General features: G+C 37.6%; 1 protein-coding gene across 1 annotated transcript; it reads right to left on the bottom strand.

Moving 5' to 3' along the window:
- Positions 1-14116: 14116 nt before the first annotated feature.
- On the bottom strand, positions 14117-17066 carry Garin3 (golgi associated RAB2 interactor family member 3). Its single transcript, XM_076855730.1, has 2 exons — positions 16440-17066; positions 14117-15271 (listed from the first exon to the last, which is right to left on the bottom strand). The coding sequence occupies exons 1-2, from the start codon at positions 17064-17066 to the stop codon at positions 14117-14119; spliced, it is 1782 nt and encodes a 593-aa protein (XP_076711845.1).
- Between the last annotated feature and the right edge of the window lie 1234 nt (positions 17067-18300).

Raw genomic sequence — 18300 nt, 5'->3', positions numbered from 1 at the left:
TCACATATAAGACACTGTATAGACTTGTTTTCTTTTCCTTTGGATGACAATGTAGAATAGAATTGTTAACTGTATAAGAAACTGCCAAGCAGTTTTCTAAAGAGATTACATCATTTTCATTTCTACTAGCAACCTGTAAATTATAATTGCTCTGCCTCCTCAATCTGAATTTATTAATTGTCACTTTTTTGGTACTGGGCATTGAATCTAGGGTCACTGAACCACTGAGTCACAGCCCCAGCCCTTTTTAAAATATTTTATTTAGGGAAAGGGTCTCACTGAGTTACTTAAAGCCTTGCTAAGTTGCTAAGGCTGGCTTTGTACTTGCAATCCTTCTACCTCAGCCTCCCAGCTGTGAGATTACAGGCATGCACCACTGTACCTGGTAATTGTTCTTTTTATAACTTGATTATTCTAATAGATGTATGGTGGTTTTAATTGGTATTTTCCTAGTGTTAGATGTCTTCTTTTTTGATGGTACTGGGCATTTAACCACTGAGCTACATCCTCAACTCTTTTTATTGTTTAGTTTGAGACAGGGTCTCCCTAAGTTGCTCAGGGCGTCACTAAATTGCTGACACTGGCTTTGAATGTGGGATCCTCCTGCCTCAGCCTCCTGAGTCACTAGAATTATGGGCGTGCATCATTGTGCCTGGTGCAATGGCCTATTTTTTAATTAGCTTGTTCTCAAACTGTTGTGTTGTATATATACACATACACAAATATACATACTCTGGATATAAGTTCTTTATTAGATATGTGGTTTGTAAATATTTTCTCTCAACTTGTGGCTAATCTTTTCATTTTCCCTAATAGCATCCTTCAAAGAGCAGAGGTGTTTAGTTCCAGTGAAGTTCTGTTTATCAATTTCTTTTATGGTTCATGCTTTTTGTGTCCTATCCAAGAATCTTTGCCTAACAGGTCATAAGGATTTTTCCTCTTTGTTTTATTCTAGCAGTTTTAAGGTTTACATTTAAGTCTATGAACTTTTTTGAATTAATTTTGTATATAGTTAAAGTTCGGGGTCAGGGTTTTATTTATTTATTTTTGCATAAGAAAGTCTTAATTGTTTCAGCACTCTGGTGATTTTGTTAGTCTTCCTACCTCTATCATGGTAGACAGGTTCATTAATAAGAATCTCTGAGCTCTTGTCAGTCTTGACATTGTATCTTGGTCTTTTTAATCAGCAGATAGAAGAATTGGAAGCTAGCACAAAATTGTCATCTCCAGCACCTGCTTTTTCCTATCATGTGATTTTTATCAGCTTACATATATTATTTAAATGAATGTCCTTTGGGCAAGAATAATCATAATGCATTTTTCCCCTGAAGTCTGCAGTATAATTTCAATTACTAATTGCTCTTTTGTTGTTGTTGTTGTTACTTCATTGGTTTGAATGACCTTATCATGAATAACAATCTCAACAACCCAGACCTGTGCAGTATGTGGGAGGGATTCAGTTTGCTTTGCTCTCTACATTTTTATTTTTCTTAACCAGCAGGAGGCAGCAATAACCCTGGCATTTGGGATCTACTGTATTATGCAGTTTAGATTTTCTTCAGTAACAGAAAGATTGGTGTCCTGCACATGGGGTGCCACCAAGGGAGATGGTCAGTTATCAATCCCAAACTGAAAAACTACAAATAGATTTAGACTCCTACAAAAAGGCAATCCAGTGCTTTTGAAATATTTGCTATAGCTATTGCTATTGAAGTATATTTATATTATTATGTGGAATCTCACAAAAGAAAATATAGCCATGCCATTGTCATACCTGTTATTCACAAAATCTACCCATTTTATTTAATTGATTTATTTCCTCTATACTCCCAAAAGGATCTGAGATATATCCAATCCACTTAAGCTCACTTTTTAAGTTCATCTCAAATGTGACTTTCTCCAAGAGGTTTCTCCAAGTTCACCCAAATAAGAGTTACCTTTCTACCGACTCTGTCCTCCTTTCTCTGTTTTAAGGTGTAATTTGTGCCTGCTTTATTTCTATGGCTATTCCTAGTTCCTGATTAACCTGGAATCAGTCCTGACTATTCCCAGTATTGCCTGTCACATAGCCAATGCTGAATATTGTTTGGTTGAAAGGTGAATATTGAGCAAAAGCAAAATAAAGGAGGAAATAACTGCATGTTGAATGACAAGTGTGTACAAACACAAGCTGCTTGCATTCAGCATCACATCAGGACCAAGACTAGGGTGAGGTGTGTGAATCATTTGCTTCAGGTGCAAAATAAATACTATTATTTATACTCTAATGCCACATTTTAAAAATAAAAATTGAGAAATCCATGATGGACAAAATATTATCATTTTAAATGAAGATGGTATCAGTAGTTTAATACTACCATTAAAGAGAGGAGATCTATGCAACTCTAACATTCAAAGATCAGAGTTATTTTCAGATGATATGGATGAAAATTCCATCATAGCCAGGTTTTTAAGAGTTTATTGATGTGCTAATTTTCTAGTAAATCCATTAATTCATGCAGTATTTATTGCCCACATACTAAAGGCCAGCTACTGTCCTAGATCCTGCAGATATAGTGCTCCAAGTATTGCAAGCCCACATATTACCTCTCTGAAGTTATTTGAAGAAATCTTTACCCACTTAGTTCTGCTTCCGATCTATAAGAACTCTTAGAACTTGGGACCTCCCAAGGTCAGAGACAGATTTTATGAATTCAGACTCTTGCCATTCCTTTAGTTCATACAGACTCCAGTCTGAGACATGCATGGTATTTAACTGTCTTACTTCTGAAGCTGTGGCTCCTTTGTCTCCTTATTTTCCACTAACGCAGTCCCAACTTGACTTTCAATGTGTTAACGTGGGCTCAGAAGCTTTCCAATTCAACCAGGATGGAGCAGAATGTGAAATGTCTTGGCCTAAGGCTCGGGAGACCAGAGTTCAACCAGTCTCATGGGTTACCTTGGATAAACCACATCTTTTCCTAGTTAAATGAGAAAAATCAAGCAAAGTTAGTGATCTCTAAGTGATGGAAATGCCTTCCAGGAGGCAGATGGAGCCAGGCTGATAGGGCTATAGGCTATTCACATTGTCTTCACTTTCAATGATAGCGTTCTCACCTTCTATTTTAGATTTCATGTATTTAAAAAAAATCACATGATCTCAAAATTACTATGAAATTTGACATTGGTTAGTCCTATTAGTATCTTCCTCTGTATGTACTCTTAATAATGGACAAAGATAGCAATCCTACAGATTTCAAAGAGCATTTAAAGAGTCATGTACAATGGGAGTAAAAGCTTTTATTCCCAAGAATGAAGAAAAAGGCTCTGTAATTCTATAATCAATCCACTATTTTAGTAGACTTTATTTTTTTACAGCAGTTTTAGATTTGCAGCAAAATTTAGTGGAAGGAGCAAAGAATTCCCATATGCCCCCTCCCTGTACACACTCAATAGCCTCTCCTCACATCAACATCCCACACCAGAGTGATAGAGTTGATATTGATGAACCAGCATTGACACATCATTAGCACTTTAAGTCCATTGTTCACATTGGGTTCATTCCTGGTGTTGTGCATTCCATGGGTTTGACATATCACCACTGTTTTAGTGCTATACAAAATAGTTTGGGTGAATATCTTGATGAAGTATTGGTGATATAGTGGTGGGAATAGCTGTCTTCTATACAATTGTTGGTGCCCTAAAAATTCCCTGATCTCTACCTAGTCATACTTCCTTCCCTCCAAACCCTAGAAAATCCTCAGACTTTTTCCTGTGTCCATCGTTTTGTCTTTTCCAGAATGTTACATACCTGGAATCATACAGTATGAAGTATTTTGTTTGTCTTTTTTTGGTGATATGCAATTAAAGTTCTTTCATTTCTCTTTTTGGCTTCATGGCTGATTTTTTTCATACCATAATAGTATTCCATTGTCTGAATGTACCACAGTTTAGTATCCATTCACTATTGAAGGACATCTTTATTGCTTCCAGTGTTTTAGCACAGTTTGCCAAAAAGACTGTCCTTTCTGCATTGAACTACCTTTGCTTCTGTGTCAAAACTTAATTGATTATATTTATGTGTATCTATTTCTGGGCTTATTTTTCTCTTCTATTGATTTATTTGTCTACCCTTTCACGCTGTCTTCATTATTGTAATTTTGTCATAAATTTAAAGTCTCCTAGTGGCAGTTCTTTGACTTTGTTTTTCTCTTCCAATAATGAGTCAGCCATTCTAGGTTTTTTGCCTCTCCATATAAACTTTAGAATTTTTTTGTCCATATCCAAAACAACTTGCAAAGTAAATTAAATTCTTTGTCTTGAGATAATTGTCAATTCACATGTAATTGTGAAAAATAATACAGATAAATCCCTTGTACAATTTTCCTACTTTCCCTTAATGGTACTATCTCACAAAACTATAGTACAGTACAATACCACACCCAGTATACCCACCTTGATGTAGTCACAATACAATCGTATCACCACAAGAGTCTCTCATGATACCCTTTCATATCATATCTCCTTCCCTCTTACTCCCATCTCTGTAACACATTGTAATCTCTAGCCTATTGCCCATTTCTACGTTTCATTTTATTTTGAGAAGGTTATGTAAAAGGAACCAATCAGTATGTTACCTTTGGGGATTGGTTTCTTTCAGTTAGCATAGTTCTCTATATTGTTGCATAAATAAATAGTACATTATTTTTTATTTCTAGCCTTTATTCCATGGCATGGTGTAAGTTATTTTGACCACTGAAGGACATCTTTTCTCTTCCAGATCGTGACCATTATAAACAAAGCTCCTATAAATATTTGTGCAAAGATTTTTGTATTAAGATAAGTCTTAATTTCTCTGGGATGAATGCCCAGTGGTGCTATTGCTGGGTTATATAATTGCATGTTTAGTTTTTAAGAAACTATCAAACTGTTTTCCAGAATGACTGTGTTACTGTAATTCAGGACCTTGGGTCTGGAGATGGTAGAAATGAAACACAACCAGAAAGAATTAAAGCATAGACAAAGCTTTGTTGGGGAGTCTTCTAGAGCAGGAAGGGAGAGAGCACTGATAAGAGTGTCAGGTCGCCTCAAGCAAAAGACAGAGGTATACGGCTTTTATGGCATCTGTAGGGTAGGCAAGGTCTCAGTCTCTTCATGTCATCACATGTAGAGATGAGGCTTTAGTTGTACCTGCAGTCTTCATCATGCTTCCTACCATGTGTCACATGTCTCACTACTAAGTCTCCACCTAAGGGTTTGCATTTTACTATGATAATGAGGTGAACGTAAATGCAGTTACATTAGTGACTGTACCTCTCCTGCATCTGCCCCTCACCATCTGAAATTTTCTCCTTATTGTCTGGGAGAGTCCCCAGTATTATTTTTAGAACAGGGAAGACTGTTGTCCTGTTTTAAGGGTTTCATTTCAGTGACCTTTTCTAGCTGGTTTCAGCCTGTTTTTAGTATTTCTGCTGACTTCTCACCCTGTCACATCAGGTGTGTTATCATAATTTTGTTGTCTTGGAGACTGGTCCACTTAACTCCTAATTTTCTTGTATGTCTGTTAAACCTATAAAGCTAAATGTTTTGTCTCATTCCCTTCTGAGAGATTTGATTAAATCATTAGTCACAAGTTTTTAATTTTGCCAATATTTTAACAAAATTGACTTAGGTACATTAAAATAGGTTGGAAATCATAATCTAGTGCTTATATATGTATTTTCAAATGCTCTAGTTATTCATCTTTTACTTTTCTCAAAAGAATAGACCTCTAAAAATGTAATAATTTTTTTAAGTTACCATCAATGGTATATTTGTTGCTCAATTTATGTTTATCTGGGTGTTCTGAGTCTGAGACTAAATAGATTAATCTTAAGGGATGCAAAGTGTCATGGGTCTGTGTCTACTTCAGCTGTACCATTACCATGTTGTATGCCCACCAGCAATTTTTGAGTGATAAAACTTCTATGGATTTATTGATCCTACTTATTAGGTTTATTTTAATCATTCTCATAGGCATATAGTGTTATCTCATTGTGGTTTTAATCTGCATTTCCTTAACAATTAATGAAGCTGAATATCTTATGGATTTATATGATCTTTGTATATAGTTTTTGGTGAAATTTATCTTCATATTTTATGCCCATTTTTAATTGGATTATTTCCTTAATGTTTTTAGTATTTCTTAAGTTTTGAAAGTTGTTTATATATTCTAGATACTAGTTCTTTGTTGGATATGTGGTTTGCAAATATTTCATATTTTTTACAGTTTGCACCTTTTATTTATTTATTTGTGTATTTTTTAAAACAGGTTTTCCATGTTTCTCAGGTTGGTCTCAAACTCCTTGGGCTCAAGTGACCCTCCTAAGGTCTCAGCCTCCTGAGTAGCTGGGACCGCAGTTTAACATCACCAAGCCTGTTTTGTTTTGTTTTGCTTTTTGTACTGTACCAGGGATTGAACCCAAGGGCACTTAACCACTGAGCCATATCTCCAACCATTTTTTATATTTTACTTGGATACAGGGTCTTACTAGTTGCTTAGGGCCTTGCTAAGTTGCTGAGGCTAGCTTTGAACTCACTATCCTTTTGCCTTGGCCTCCTAAGCCACTGGGATTACAGGTTTGTGCCACCACGCCTGGCCACGGTGCCTGTTTTCAACTTTATTTTTGTACTAGGATCATTCAAAGGGGAAGTGTTTTTTGTTTTGATGATTAATTTTTCCTTTGTGGATTATGTTTTTGATACTAAATTGAAGAACTCTTTTTGTAATTCTGGATTCCAAATATTATCCCCTATTTTTTCTATAAGTTATATAGTTTTGACATTTTATTAAGGAAGTCAAATAACTTTTGGATAACTTTGAGCTCTATATTTTAATATGGTGCAAGACTAGGTCAAACTTTATTTTATTTCCTATTGATGTTCAATTGCTCCAACATCATATCTTGAAAAGGCTATTTTTCTTCCATTGAATTGCTTTTGTTAGAGATTTTTGTTTCATGAGGACTATTGTTCTACTGTTTTATTTTTTCATACTGTCTTTGGTTTTGGTATTAGGCTATTACTAGCTTTATTAAATGAACTAAGAAGTTTCCTGTCTTCTGGAAGAGATTGTATAAAATTGGGTTACATCTTCAAAGAGTTGGTAGAATTCTTCATTGAAACTATATTGACTAGGAGACTTACTTCAGGGAGATTTTTAAAACATAGTTCCAATTCCTTCAAAAGTTACATAGGTCAATTCACAATATATATTCCATATTCAAATGTGCTGTTTGAGGGATTGGTCCACTTCATCCAAGTTGTCAAATTTATGTGTTTAGAGTTATTTGTGGTATCCGCTTATAACCTTTTTCATTTCTACACATCTGTGATGTTGGTTACTTATGCCTTTCCTCTTTTATTCTTTGTAAGTTTTGCTACAAGTTTGGCAATTTTACTGGCCCCTTCAAAGAACCAGCTCTTTTGTTTTGTTTATTTTTTCTGCTGTTTCATTGCTTTCAATTTAATTGATTTTTGCTCTTGTTTTACTATCTTTCTGTCTTTGAGCTTGGGTTCAATTTGGTTGTGTTGGATTTTTCCTTTCTTTTTCTGGTCTTGAGACAAGAGTTTTAGTCATTGATTTCTTTGCTTTGTAGTCTATTTCATCTTATATTAATAGAGCTATTTCTGCTTCCCTTTGATTAATAGTTTCATAAAATAATTTTTCATTCTTTTATTTTTAATATGCCTAGATTGTTATCTTTGAAGTGAGGTTTTCTGGTAGACAGAATGTAGTTTGGTTGAGCTTTTTAGCCTACTCTGCCAATATTGTCTTTTAATTGATTTAGGTTATTACATTTAATACAATTACTGTGATTTTATGTTCTCTCTGGTTTTGTTTCTAGTTGTTTTTTCCTACCTTCCTGTGGGTTACTTGATCATTTTCTAGAATTCCGTTTCAATTTGTCTATAGAATTTTTAAGTATACTTAGCTTTTTTGTGGTTGCTCTAGGTATTACATTTTATTTACTTTTCATAGTCTACTCATTTTATCATTTTAATGGTTTGAGTGAAATGTAAAAATCTTACCTCCCTTTATTTCTCAATTCTACTCCTTATTTACATTATGATGGTCTTAGTTCTCTTTAACAAATATTTAAAACCAATTACTCAGTGTAATAATTTCTGTTTAAACTATTAAACATAATTTAGAAAGTGTTAGAAGGAAAATCCGTTGTATTTTCCCATCTTTCTGCTTATCATGTCCTTTCATCATCTTCTAAGATCTATCCCCCATTTTATTTATTTATTTTATTTTTCTAGAAATATTTTTTTCTTTTTAAGAAAAAGAGCCATTCTTTTAGGACAGGCCCACTGGTGACAGTTGTTGTTATAGTTTCCTTCAGTTGAAAATGTCTTGGTTTTGTATTCATTATTGAAGGACAACTGTTCTGGGCAAATGATTCTGGATTTTCAGTTTTTTTCTTTTAGCACTTGGAAAAATATTGGCTACTGGCTTCTGTCTTCTGTTGTTTCTGATGAGAATTTCACTGTTATTTGAATTCCTTATTAGGTACATTTTCATTTTTCTCTGTTGCTTTTAAGACTTCTTTGTTTTCAGAGCTTAATTATGACTTGTCTAAGGGTGGAATCTTTGCATTTATCATATTTGGTGTTCACTTAGCTTACTGAATCTGTATGTTGATGTCTTTTGCCAAGTTTTAGGGCTTTCTACTATTTTTTCTTCTAGTAGTTCTTCAGCCTTGCCCTTTATCCTCTTCTTCCAGGGCCTGATGATGCAATGTGAGATTTTTTTTGTTATAGTCTCACAGTTCCCTGAAGCTCTTTCTGTTCACTATTATTTTTTCCCAGTCGATTTTCTCTGAGTTGTTCAGACTGAGTAGTTTCTATTATTTTCTCCTTCAGTTTGCTAATTCTTTTCTTATTCTCCATCCATTTTGCTATTAAACCTAACCACTGAAGTTTTTTCCCTTTTTTTTCAACTATTAAGTTTTCTGCTCTTTAAATTGTTTAAAGAGTTTAAACTATTAAACTAGTTTAAACTACTAAACACCATTTAATAGTTTCTGCTCTAAAATTTCCACTTGATTCTTCTGTACATCTTTTATTATTATTATTTCTTTGCTGAAACTTTCTTTTACTTTGCTGAAGATTTTTATTTCTTCATTTGTTTCAAGAATATTTGTAGGTGGGTGTGGTGGTGCACACCTATAATCCGGCTCAGGAGGATTGCAAGCTCGAAGCCAGCCTCAGCACAGCTTGGCAAGGTCCTAAGCAACCTACTGAGACCCTGTCTCAAAAAAAAAAATAAAAATAAATAAATAAATAAAAGGGCTGGATTTTTGTGTTCATTCAGTGGTTAAGCACCCTTGAATTCAATCCTGGTACCAATATATGTATACACATACATGTGTGTGTGTGTGTATTTCTAATTTCTCTCTTATGGATGCTTTAAAATATTTGTCAGATAATTCTAACATCTCTGTCATCTTGGTGTTTTCATCTATAGATTATCTTTTTTTTTAATTTGATTTTAGATCTTCCTGCTTCTTGGTATAACAGTGGGATTTTTGATTAACAGGTTTCTTCTGACACTGAGGGCGGGGCACTAGCACTCACTTTTTAAGGGCTATAGAAATCCACATTTCCTACTTGGCCTCAGTTCACACCCCTAGATCTTGGGGCATCTTTGACTGGCTGAACGAAAGTGAGAGTTCCGTATTGCCCCTGGTCTACTTCATCTTTCTGGAAGTGTTAGGTGTAGCCTGCCCAGTTTTGAGTAAACAGTGAATGATTAAGGAAATGGTTGGGATATTTGTTTTCTTCTTTTTTATGTCTTGTGTTCTAAATTTTTTAAAACAAATTTTAGAAACAGATTATTTTGTATTTTTTGTAATATGGAAATGTGCTACATTTTAGAATTACTTAAAATCATCCATGCTACATTATGTTTTTTCTGGCGGTCACTAACTCTTTTCACAAGTGTAGTGGAATCAGAAGGAGTATTACACTAACACAATAGCATAGGTTGTATTCTCTGAGAAGACTTCAAGGTGGAGTTGTGGGAAGTAATCTCAGGACCTTCACCTGTGGAAGAGACATGGATGAGATATGAGTGCACAGAGAAGTCAGCCTGGATACAGGCTTCAAAGGAAGCTCTGGGAGTAAGAGAGCCCTTCCAGGTTGATCTGTACTGCTGTGGGATAGCCAAGCTTTATACATGACCTTGTCTAGTTCTGCATGTGGACTCTGGGAAGACCATTACCTGGATGAGGGAGTTCTCTACAACTGAGGCAGCTTCCATAGTTAACTTCCAACTGATGGCTGTGAATGGGCCCATGCCCAGCACCTGGGGCCACAAGCCCTTCATTGAAGGAGCATCCATGTGGTACATCCCTAAGTCTGTCTATAAAGATGTTTCTAATGGGAAGTATTTGAGAATATCACTTCTAATCTTTCTAGATCCTGTTGCAAAAGTCAGGAAGTGACAAAAGTCACATAGTAATGACCCCCTTCCCCAATATTTCTCCTCACAGCAACCACTGTGACCTTTTAAAGGTGCAAACCTGATATGGTCATTTCCTAACTTAAAATGCTTTGGTAACCTCTTGTTACACCAAGGACAATGGATCTTGAAGCCTTACATCATCTGAGCCTGTCCCCTCTCTCTGGCATCTCTCTTACCTCTCTTACCCTGCCACCCATGACAGGCACCTTATTTTCTTCTTTCCATAGCATATGTTTCCTCTGCTTTAAAGACTCCACTCCGACATGACAACCCCATGAGTGATCTTACATTGCTGTTGGCAAAAGCTCCCTGTTATTTTTGTACTTATGTGTGTATGCCAGACTTTAATTTGGGGACACCTGTTGGTAATCAACCATCTTGTCTCATTGGACTTGCAGGTGCTGAATTGCTACCATGGTGATGAATATTGCTGCTAAAAATATTGTCCTTTATCTGATAGGGGTATTGACTTGATGCCCCAATTGATATTTTTCTCTAGAGGAAGAGGCCTGTTGCTTTGAAATACTTAGGTATTTTGTGATGAAATATCAAGATAGAAAAGGAAATGCAGAGAAAGTGCCTGGCAGAGCACACTGTGGTGGGCAGGTCCCCACTTCCACTTCACTTTAGTGGCATTTTTTAAAATTGTGGGTCTATTCAGTCAACACCTTACATGTTAGATAAACTATGTTCACATTAAAGAAGCCCTTCAAGGGGGCAAGGTGTTTAAAACAGGGCTAGGAGAAGAACAAAAGATAAAGCCATGGTCTGCACAATCATAAGGTTAAGGTATTTGTTGTCTGAATAATTCAGCATCTGGCATAGAGGTAAATTTGAGACTGTATGCCAAAGGTTTGGAAAAATTTCCGTTTTCTTCTACTTCATATGCAACCACTCAAATTCATAAGCAACCAATCAAATTTCATGTGATTTCAAATTCCTAGGGGGCCTTCCCCAGTGATCCTCTCAGACCTTAAATGTATCTCTTTCCCTCCTTCTATCTATGCCCACTATTCAGGTGTCAACTCCAAGGACATTTGAATTTCTGGTACCTGTTAGTCTTTGAGTATTGGAAATCACAAAATGGGATTTTCTATCCACCAACCAGAACAATGATGAAAGCTCTCCCCTATACTAGCACTCCACTGTTCCTCCTAGAATACCTATGAGTTTCTCCACCTCTGAACACACATTTGTTTCTTTGGAGAAGATCCCTAAGTTTTTCTATAAACTCAAATTTTGTCCTCATAGATGCTAGTGTCATAGAAGAGAATAAGCCAAGAGTTGCAAGGCTGGGTAGGTCTCCCCACTCAGGCTCATAGAGGTATACAAACTTCCCACAGTCATTTTTCTCAAATCCAATTTTTATCATCTGTTGTTGTTTTCTTCTTTTTTATATCTATGTGTTCTAAATTTTCTAAAAATAGATTTAGAAATAGATTATTTTACATTTTTTTGTGACAAGGAAATGTACTCCATTTTAAAATTACTTAAAATCATCCATGGTACATTATGCTTTTTCTGGCTATCACTAATTCTTTTCACAAGTTTAGTGAAATCAGAAGGAATATTACACTAAATGGCATAGGTTGTATTCTCTGAGAAGACTTCAAGATGGAGTCTTTCCATAGACTTGTGAATTTATCATTTTTAAAAATTAAAGAACAATGCAGCTGGGCGTGATGGCTCATGCCTGTAATCTCAGTGGCTCAAAAGTCTGAGATAGGAAGATCAAAACCAGCCTCAGGAACTTACGATAGGCTTAAGCAACTTAGTGAGACCCTGTCCCTAACAAACAAAAAACAATTTTTTTAATCCTTTTTTAAAAAATTGTCAAAGGACCTTTATTTTATTTATTTATATGTAGTGCTGAGAATCAAACCCGGTGTCTCACCCATGCTAGTCACTGAGCCACAACCCCAGCCCCAATGCAACTTTTTATAATAGAGATTTTTTAAATTTATATTCTCATTTCTAATGTGGAATAAGTTTTAAATTTTTAGAATCACTTTTAAGACATACATAATTTATATGGCTATTTACTACATAGTATTTTGAACGTTATTATTATTATTATTATTATTATTATTATTATTATTCAGTACTAGGGATCAAACCCAGGGCTTCATACATGCGAGACAAGTGCTCTACCTCTCGGCTATACCCTTGGCCTCCTATTATTTCGTACCAATATATTTAAACACTTTCCATATTTCTGAATTCCACATGTTCTTTTTATGTCAGAATTTTCATTTTAAACTTTTCAAAAGATCTTTCAGAATTAGTTTGTCACAAACCTCTCTTGTGCACATATAAAAATGAAAACATAAGTGAAATAATTTGATTAAAGTATTTCTAAAGTAGTGACAATGATATACAACTGCCCCTTAGCTGACAGTAATTTAAAATCCATGTGATTTCAAAGATGTTAAAGTCACAATAATAAACTCCCATGGATACACCCTCTTGCTTAATATGGCAATTCACACTCTGTTGAAATTTGTCTGCCTCCTACATGTCACTCCTTTCACCCTGTATGTCACCACTGTCCTGAATTTTGTGTTTATCATTCCTTTATTTTTTTCTGCTTTCAGAAAACATGCACCACTGACCATTGTTTGATCTTATTTTTGAACTGGACAAATTTTTGAAATGTCAAGGTATTTTTTTATTTTTTTACTCAAATTGTGTAAGATTCATCCATACTAAGGTGAATGGCTGCTATTCATTTTCACTGCTGTCTAACGGGCCCTGCAGGCATATACCAGTTTTATCAATTCTTTTGCTTGATGAAAATTTGAGCTCTTTCCAGGATCTTGCTGTTAAAAGGGTCTTACTATAAACATTCTCCTATCTCCTGGTAAGTATTTTTGAGAGTTTGTCCTGTGTATTTACATAGGAGGAAGGAGGATTCTTAAGATTGGGTCAGAGGTCAGCAAACTTTTTCTCTAATAGGCCAAATAGTAAATATTTGTAGACTGTGATCCTTATAGTCTCTCTGGCAACAACGCAAATCTGTCATTTCAGTGTGGAAGCAGCCATAGATGGTATATAATTGAAAGGCTGTGCCTACACTTTAGTAAAACTTTATTCACAAACCCAAGCAGTGGCAAGATTTGGTCCTCTGAACATGGTCTGCCAATCCCTAATCTAGATAGAATCCCCTATCCCCATTGCATTCAAATGCCACTGTACCCTTTCCCTTTTTCCCGTGGGTTTATGAAGACTGTCTTTTCTGAGTTTGTGAACTGGACTGAATGTTCATGTTCACAGACCTTCAGAAGAAAGGGAGGATGGCCATGGGGACCTAGTGGGGGGCATTCATCCCATAGTCTAGACCTCCATAGTCTTAAAGAACCAAAGGCAGAAAGGGTTGAAGCTTTTGCCTCACACTGACTCTGCTGCACTTCTGGTGAAAGGCTCTACCTGCCTGGAGCATAGGTAATGTCACAGAGGCCACTATGAGGTCATTGCCAGGCTGTGGGATAGAGAAATTCAAACAGAAAATTGCATTATTTTGGAGTTGTGTGACCTTTATTATTTAAACTGCAGTCAGGAAAACTGAAATTGGCTCACTGGGTATACTTCTGAGCCCTTGATCTCACAGCTTCCTGCTCTAGCTTCTATTTAAATGGATTTGGCTTCAAAGATGAACCTTTCTGTCATCTCAGATGTCACAGTACCAGAGATCTCTAGATCCTTGCCTTCCTGGGCTCTCTCCACCTTCCTCTCTATGTTGTGCTTTTCCACCGTCTTGGTCACGATGTCTAGCTCTCTATCACGTGATGTAACAACTGTTTTTGAACTGGGCATAACCATGAAGCTCCTCAAAAAAGAGCCAATTTTACTGGATTTCTTACTTAAGTTAACTGAACTAGTTGCAGATCGGCTCTTCCCCACTTTGTGAATTTTCCTGGACTCCTTGGTAGAGGAACTATGGCTGGCACTTTTGTGAGATGAGCCGCGTCCTTTCCTGTGTCCTTTGTCTTTCCTGTCATCTTTTGTTTTTCCGTGGTGTTCAGATACAGACCGATGGGAGGATGATTTCCGGCTCTTTTCCCTGCTTGCCTTGTGATGGGTTTCACCTGCTCTCCGGTGCCGGGAACTTTTCCTACTGGCATGTTTGTCCTTCTTTTCTTTTTTTTCCTTTTTTTCCTTCCGGCCTTCACTGCTGGTCTTGGAAACCTTCTGGCTTCCATCCCGTTCACACATATAGCCTTCGCTCTGCAAGGTTGATACGAGGGGTGCCACGGCAGCTGCTTCATCTTTTCCTGTATTGGTTGTTGTGCTGGTCATTAGGGTCCCTGCAAACACCACACTCATGCTGCTGCCTGGGGAGATGCTGACAGCTCCACCTGAGGAGCTTTGCCCAGTGGAACCGCTTGCAGCACCGGCCAAGGCTACATTCACTTCTTCTGAGGAGACAGCAACTGCTAAAGCCTTGCTAGGTCCAGCTTCTCCTGCATCCTTGGTGGCTGCTCCTGCCAGGGCTGCAGTTACCGGGCTGGAGCCTCCACCTCCAGGCATGGTGGCTGCTATACCTAGAGCACCTGAGGCAGGGCTGTTTGCTGACCCACCTCCTGTTGCTGCCCCTGCAACAGTCAAGCCACCTGTTGTCCCTGCTATTGCTCCTTCTTTGGTAGATCCCGAAGTGCTGATGACAGCTGCAATAGCACCTTGAAGTCCCTCTCCTCCAGCATAAGCAGAAGAGGAGGCTCCAGACAGTTCATGAAGCTTTAGAAGCCCAGAATCCTGATCTCCTTCTCCATGGATGTCTGAGGCCTGTGCCAAGGAGAGGAGAAACAGGTGAGATTGAAAAGGAGAGGCCAGAACTTTCCATTCCTTTTTCATCCTGGAGCTGAACAACTCAAGATATTATCATAGGAAGAACCTTTGCAACCATCAAATCTAAACTCTTGTTTGTTACAAGAGTAGCATCTCTGTGAATAATCACTCAGTTTCACTTCAACCATTCTAGTTCCAAAGAAAACACAGAATCAAGTCCCCATCGCTGTACAATTTCTTTTACATACATGTGCCTCTACCTTTTCAGATTTCTAGAAGTGGGATTATTGAGTCAGGAGATACATTTTACATGTTGGTGGCTACAGAAGCAAGTTTTGCATGTGTATGCACACAAGTGGGTTGTGTTGATTTAAAGAAAAATCAGTGCATGGTAATCATGGAAAGGCAAACATGGTTCAGATGAAGGAAGCACTTCCTAATTGCTAAAATGTACTACACTAAAAAGTTGATCTCATAGAGGTAGAGAGTAGATTAGTGGTTACCAGAACATGAGAAGGATATAGGGAAGGAGGGATGTGGAGAAGATGATTAACACATATAGGGGTATAATTGGACAAGAGGAATAACCTCTAGTGTTCTATATCACTACAGCATGACCATAGTTGGTAGCATTTAGCTTTATATTTCAAAGTAGCTAATAGGATTTTGGAGGATTTAGGAATCTAGCACAAAGAAACAAATAAATGTCTAAGTGTTGGGTAGGCCATTTACCCTGATCTGATCATTACACATTGTATTCAAGCATTGAGATGTCATACTGTACACATAAATAGGTACAATTTTATGCACCAAAAATAAAAATATATTTTAAAAATGTCCATAACAAATGAGGCTGTCTGGGTTTGTGTATTAAGAGTTCAAGAAGAGATTATACAATCAGAATGTCATAGAAGGAACTAAAACCCCAGGTGTGAGACAGAGTAGTTGATACATAAGATCTCTGACAACCAATCTTATGGGACATTTTGGAGAAGCGCTTTGAACCTCCACTTGAGCCCCTAGTGGTGGCTCATTTGGCCTTGAGCCTTTTCAAATGCAGTGCATTTCCCAGCTCAGCCCCAGAGAGCAATAAAAAACTTTCTAGGACCCACTTTGAGATGCTCTCCCAAAGCACTCTGCCTCATTTTCCTGAGTCAGTACTTACCAGTAGGCTTTTGTCATCCTCAGTATTTCCATCCCCAGTCTGAATTGTTGGGGTACTGCTACAGCTCTCTGCTGGTGGCCTCAGAAGATAGACAAGCTTTTCCCAGTAGCAGAAGAGGTCTTCTCGTACATCTGAAGAGGGACAAAGCTGCAGATAAAAAGTCCGGCCTGTGGCAAGCTTCAAACGCAATTGCTGTTTCTCACGATCGTGGATGGAGATCTTGACAAACTTCAAGGGAAGTAGCCTGGTGAGCTCTAGAGTCTTCGCAGACTTCCGTCCTCTCCCTTTAATGGTCCGGCCACGTCTGGCATGCTCTTCACAGACTTTAGCAGGTCTGGCCAGCAGCATGACGTCAGGTAGTGGAAGGATGGGGCTGGTGGAGGCGATGCCCACTGTCACCATTCGAACACGGTTGTGAACATCAATCACCTCTCCTTTTTTGCTAATCTGGATAAAATCACTCTCAAACATGGGTGCATACTTGAAAATGTCATACTCTCCTCCCTTGTACAGTTGTCGTTGCAGGTCCCCCATGGAGGTATTGAACACACCCATTGAACGGTAGCTGTGGGCTGTGTAGTAAGGTAACACACATTCGCTACTCCTGGGTCTCTTTATTCCAGACATCTTTGCCAGCCACAATTTGAGTCCCTAAGAGAGAAGAGGGAATGATGGCAACTGCCCATCTCCCTGCAAGGCTTCTGCCTCTGTCTCTTCAAACCACCTTATTTATCCTCTCCTGTCCTTTGTGACCTGTCACCATCACACACCCCTTTGTCCTCACCCCTGAGCAGCTACCCTCTCAAGGCTGGGTCAATAGCCTGTCTGCAAATATACCACCACCTCCACAAGGGCAGGCTGATCCTGCTAGGGTAGGCTGGATGTTCTTTTTAACCAAAATGTTGGGATGCTCAATTTATGAAACCATGCTGCTATCGTAAATATCTAGTTTGTATTTATTCACTTCTGGTGGTACAGATACTCCTCCAAGACCATCGTCCAGCAAATGTATTTTTGTTTCAGCTGAATTACTTTATGGTTTAAGATCCTGGAAGTAGGCTGTATGCCTGCCAAAAGTAGTGATTTCATTCCTCTGTGTGTAAATAATTTAAATGCTGGCAGGCACACAGTGGCTGTTGAATGAATGGTCCAGAGGGGCTGCTGCTACCTGTCAGAACCAGAGTCTTTACAGTTACAGTGGTTTTCAGGATATAGACAATTTTCTCAACCATTTTCTCATCTGTAGGAGGTTAATTTTTCAAAAACATAAGTTTCTGGTGAGAAAACTGAGGCTTTGTAGTCTTACTTAGGGTCAGATTCTAACCCAGCACCAGATTCTCATCCAGATCTTAGAACCCAAGATGGAAGGTTTTTCTCTACCTCAAGCTGCATGGCTCACTGTTATAATCTTGTTCTACACAAATGTGGCAGTTAGCGATATGTGTGGGGACATAACTGGGAACCACAGGAGTTCATAGAGGTCCTGAATCACCATAGGATTTCCCATACTGGTATGCCTACTCCTTTACCCTTATGTCTTTTTGATAAATCATTGACATTTTGTTTCTTTGAAAAGCTCTTCAGAGAAACTGTGGCAAAGACAACTTCCTGGAGCCTTTCTTTTTACTTTACACAAGGTGATGAATCCAAATTCCCCCTCCCCCACTTAGAAAACTACTTCTGAAATAAATGCACATCCCCCATATGCAGTGATTCCTATGTGGAGGTCTTGAAATGAACTTCAGTCACAAAATGTTCTTTTTCATATCCCTTGTGTTTACTCCAGTGCCTAGCACATTTCAACTTTTCAGTAAATTATGTTCAGTGAGATTTATTATTCATTCATTTATTCATCCAACAA

This window comes from Callospermophilus lateralis, chromosome 5, assembly GCF_048772815.1.
Source record: "Callospermophilus lateralis isolate mCalLat2 chromosome 5, mCalLat2.hap1, whole genome shotgun sequence".
NCBI classification, from domain to species: Eukaryota; Metazoa; Chordata; class Mammalia; order Rodentia; family Sciuridae; genus Callospermophilus; species Callospermophilus lateralis.
Note: the sequence above shows the minus strand (reverse complement) of the source record. Positions and strands in the feature narration are given on the sequence as shown.

Coding starts and splice junctions, on each gene's coding strand:
- Garin3 (XM_076855730.1), bottom strand. CDS start 17,066: ATGTCTGGAATAAAGAGACCCAGGAGTAGCGAATGTGTGTTACCTTAC. Junction 15,272..16,439: donor AGGATGACAAAAGCCTACTG/GTAAGTACTGAC, acceptor TCCTTGGCACAG/GCCTCAGACATCCATGGAGA.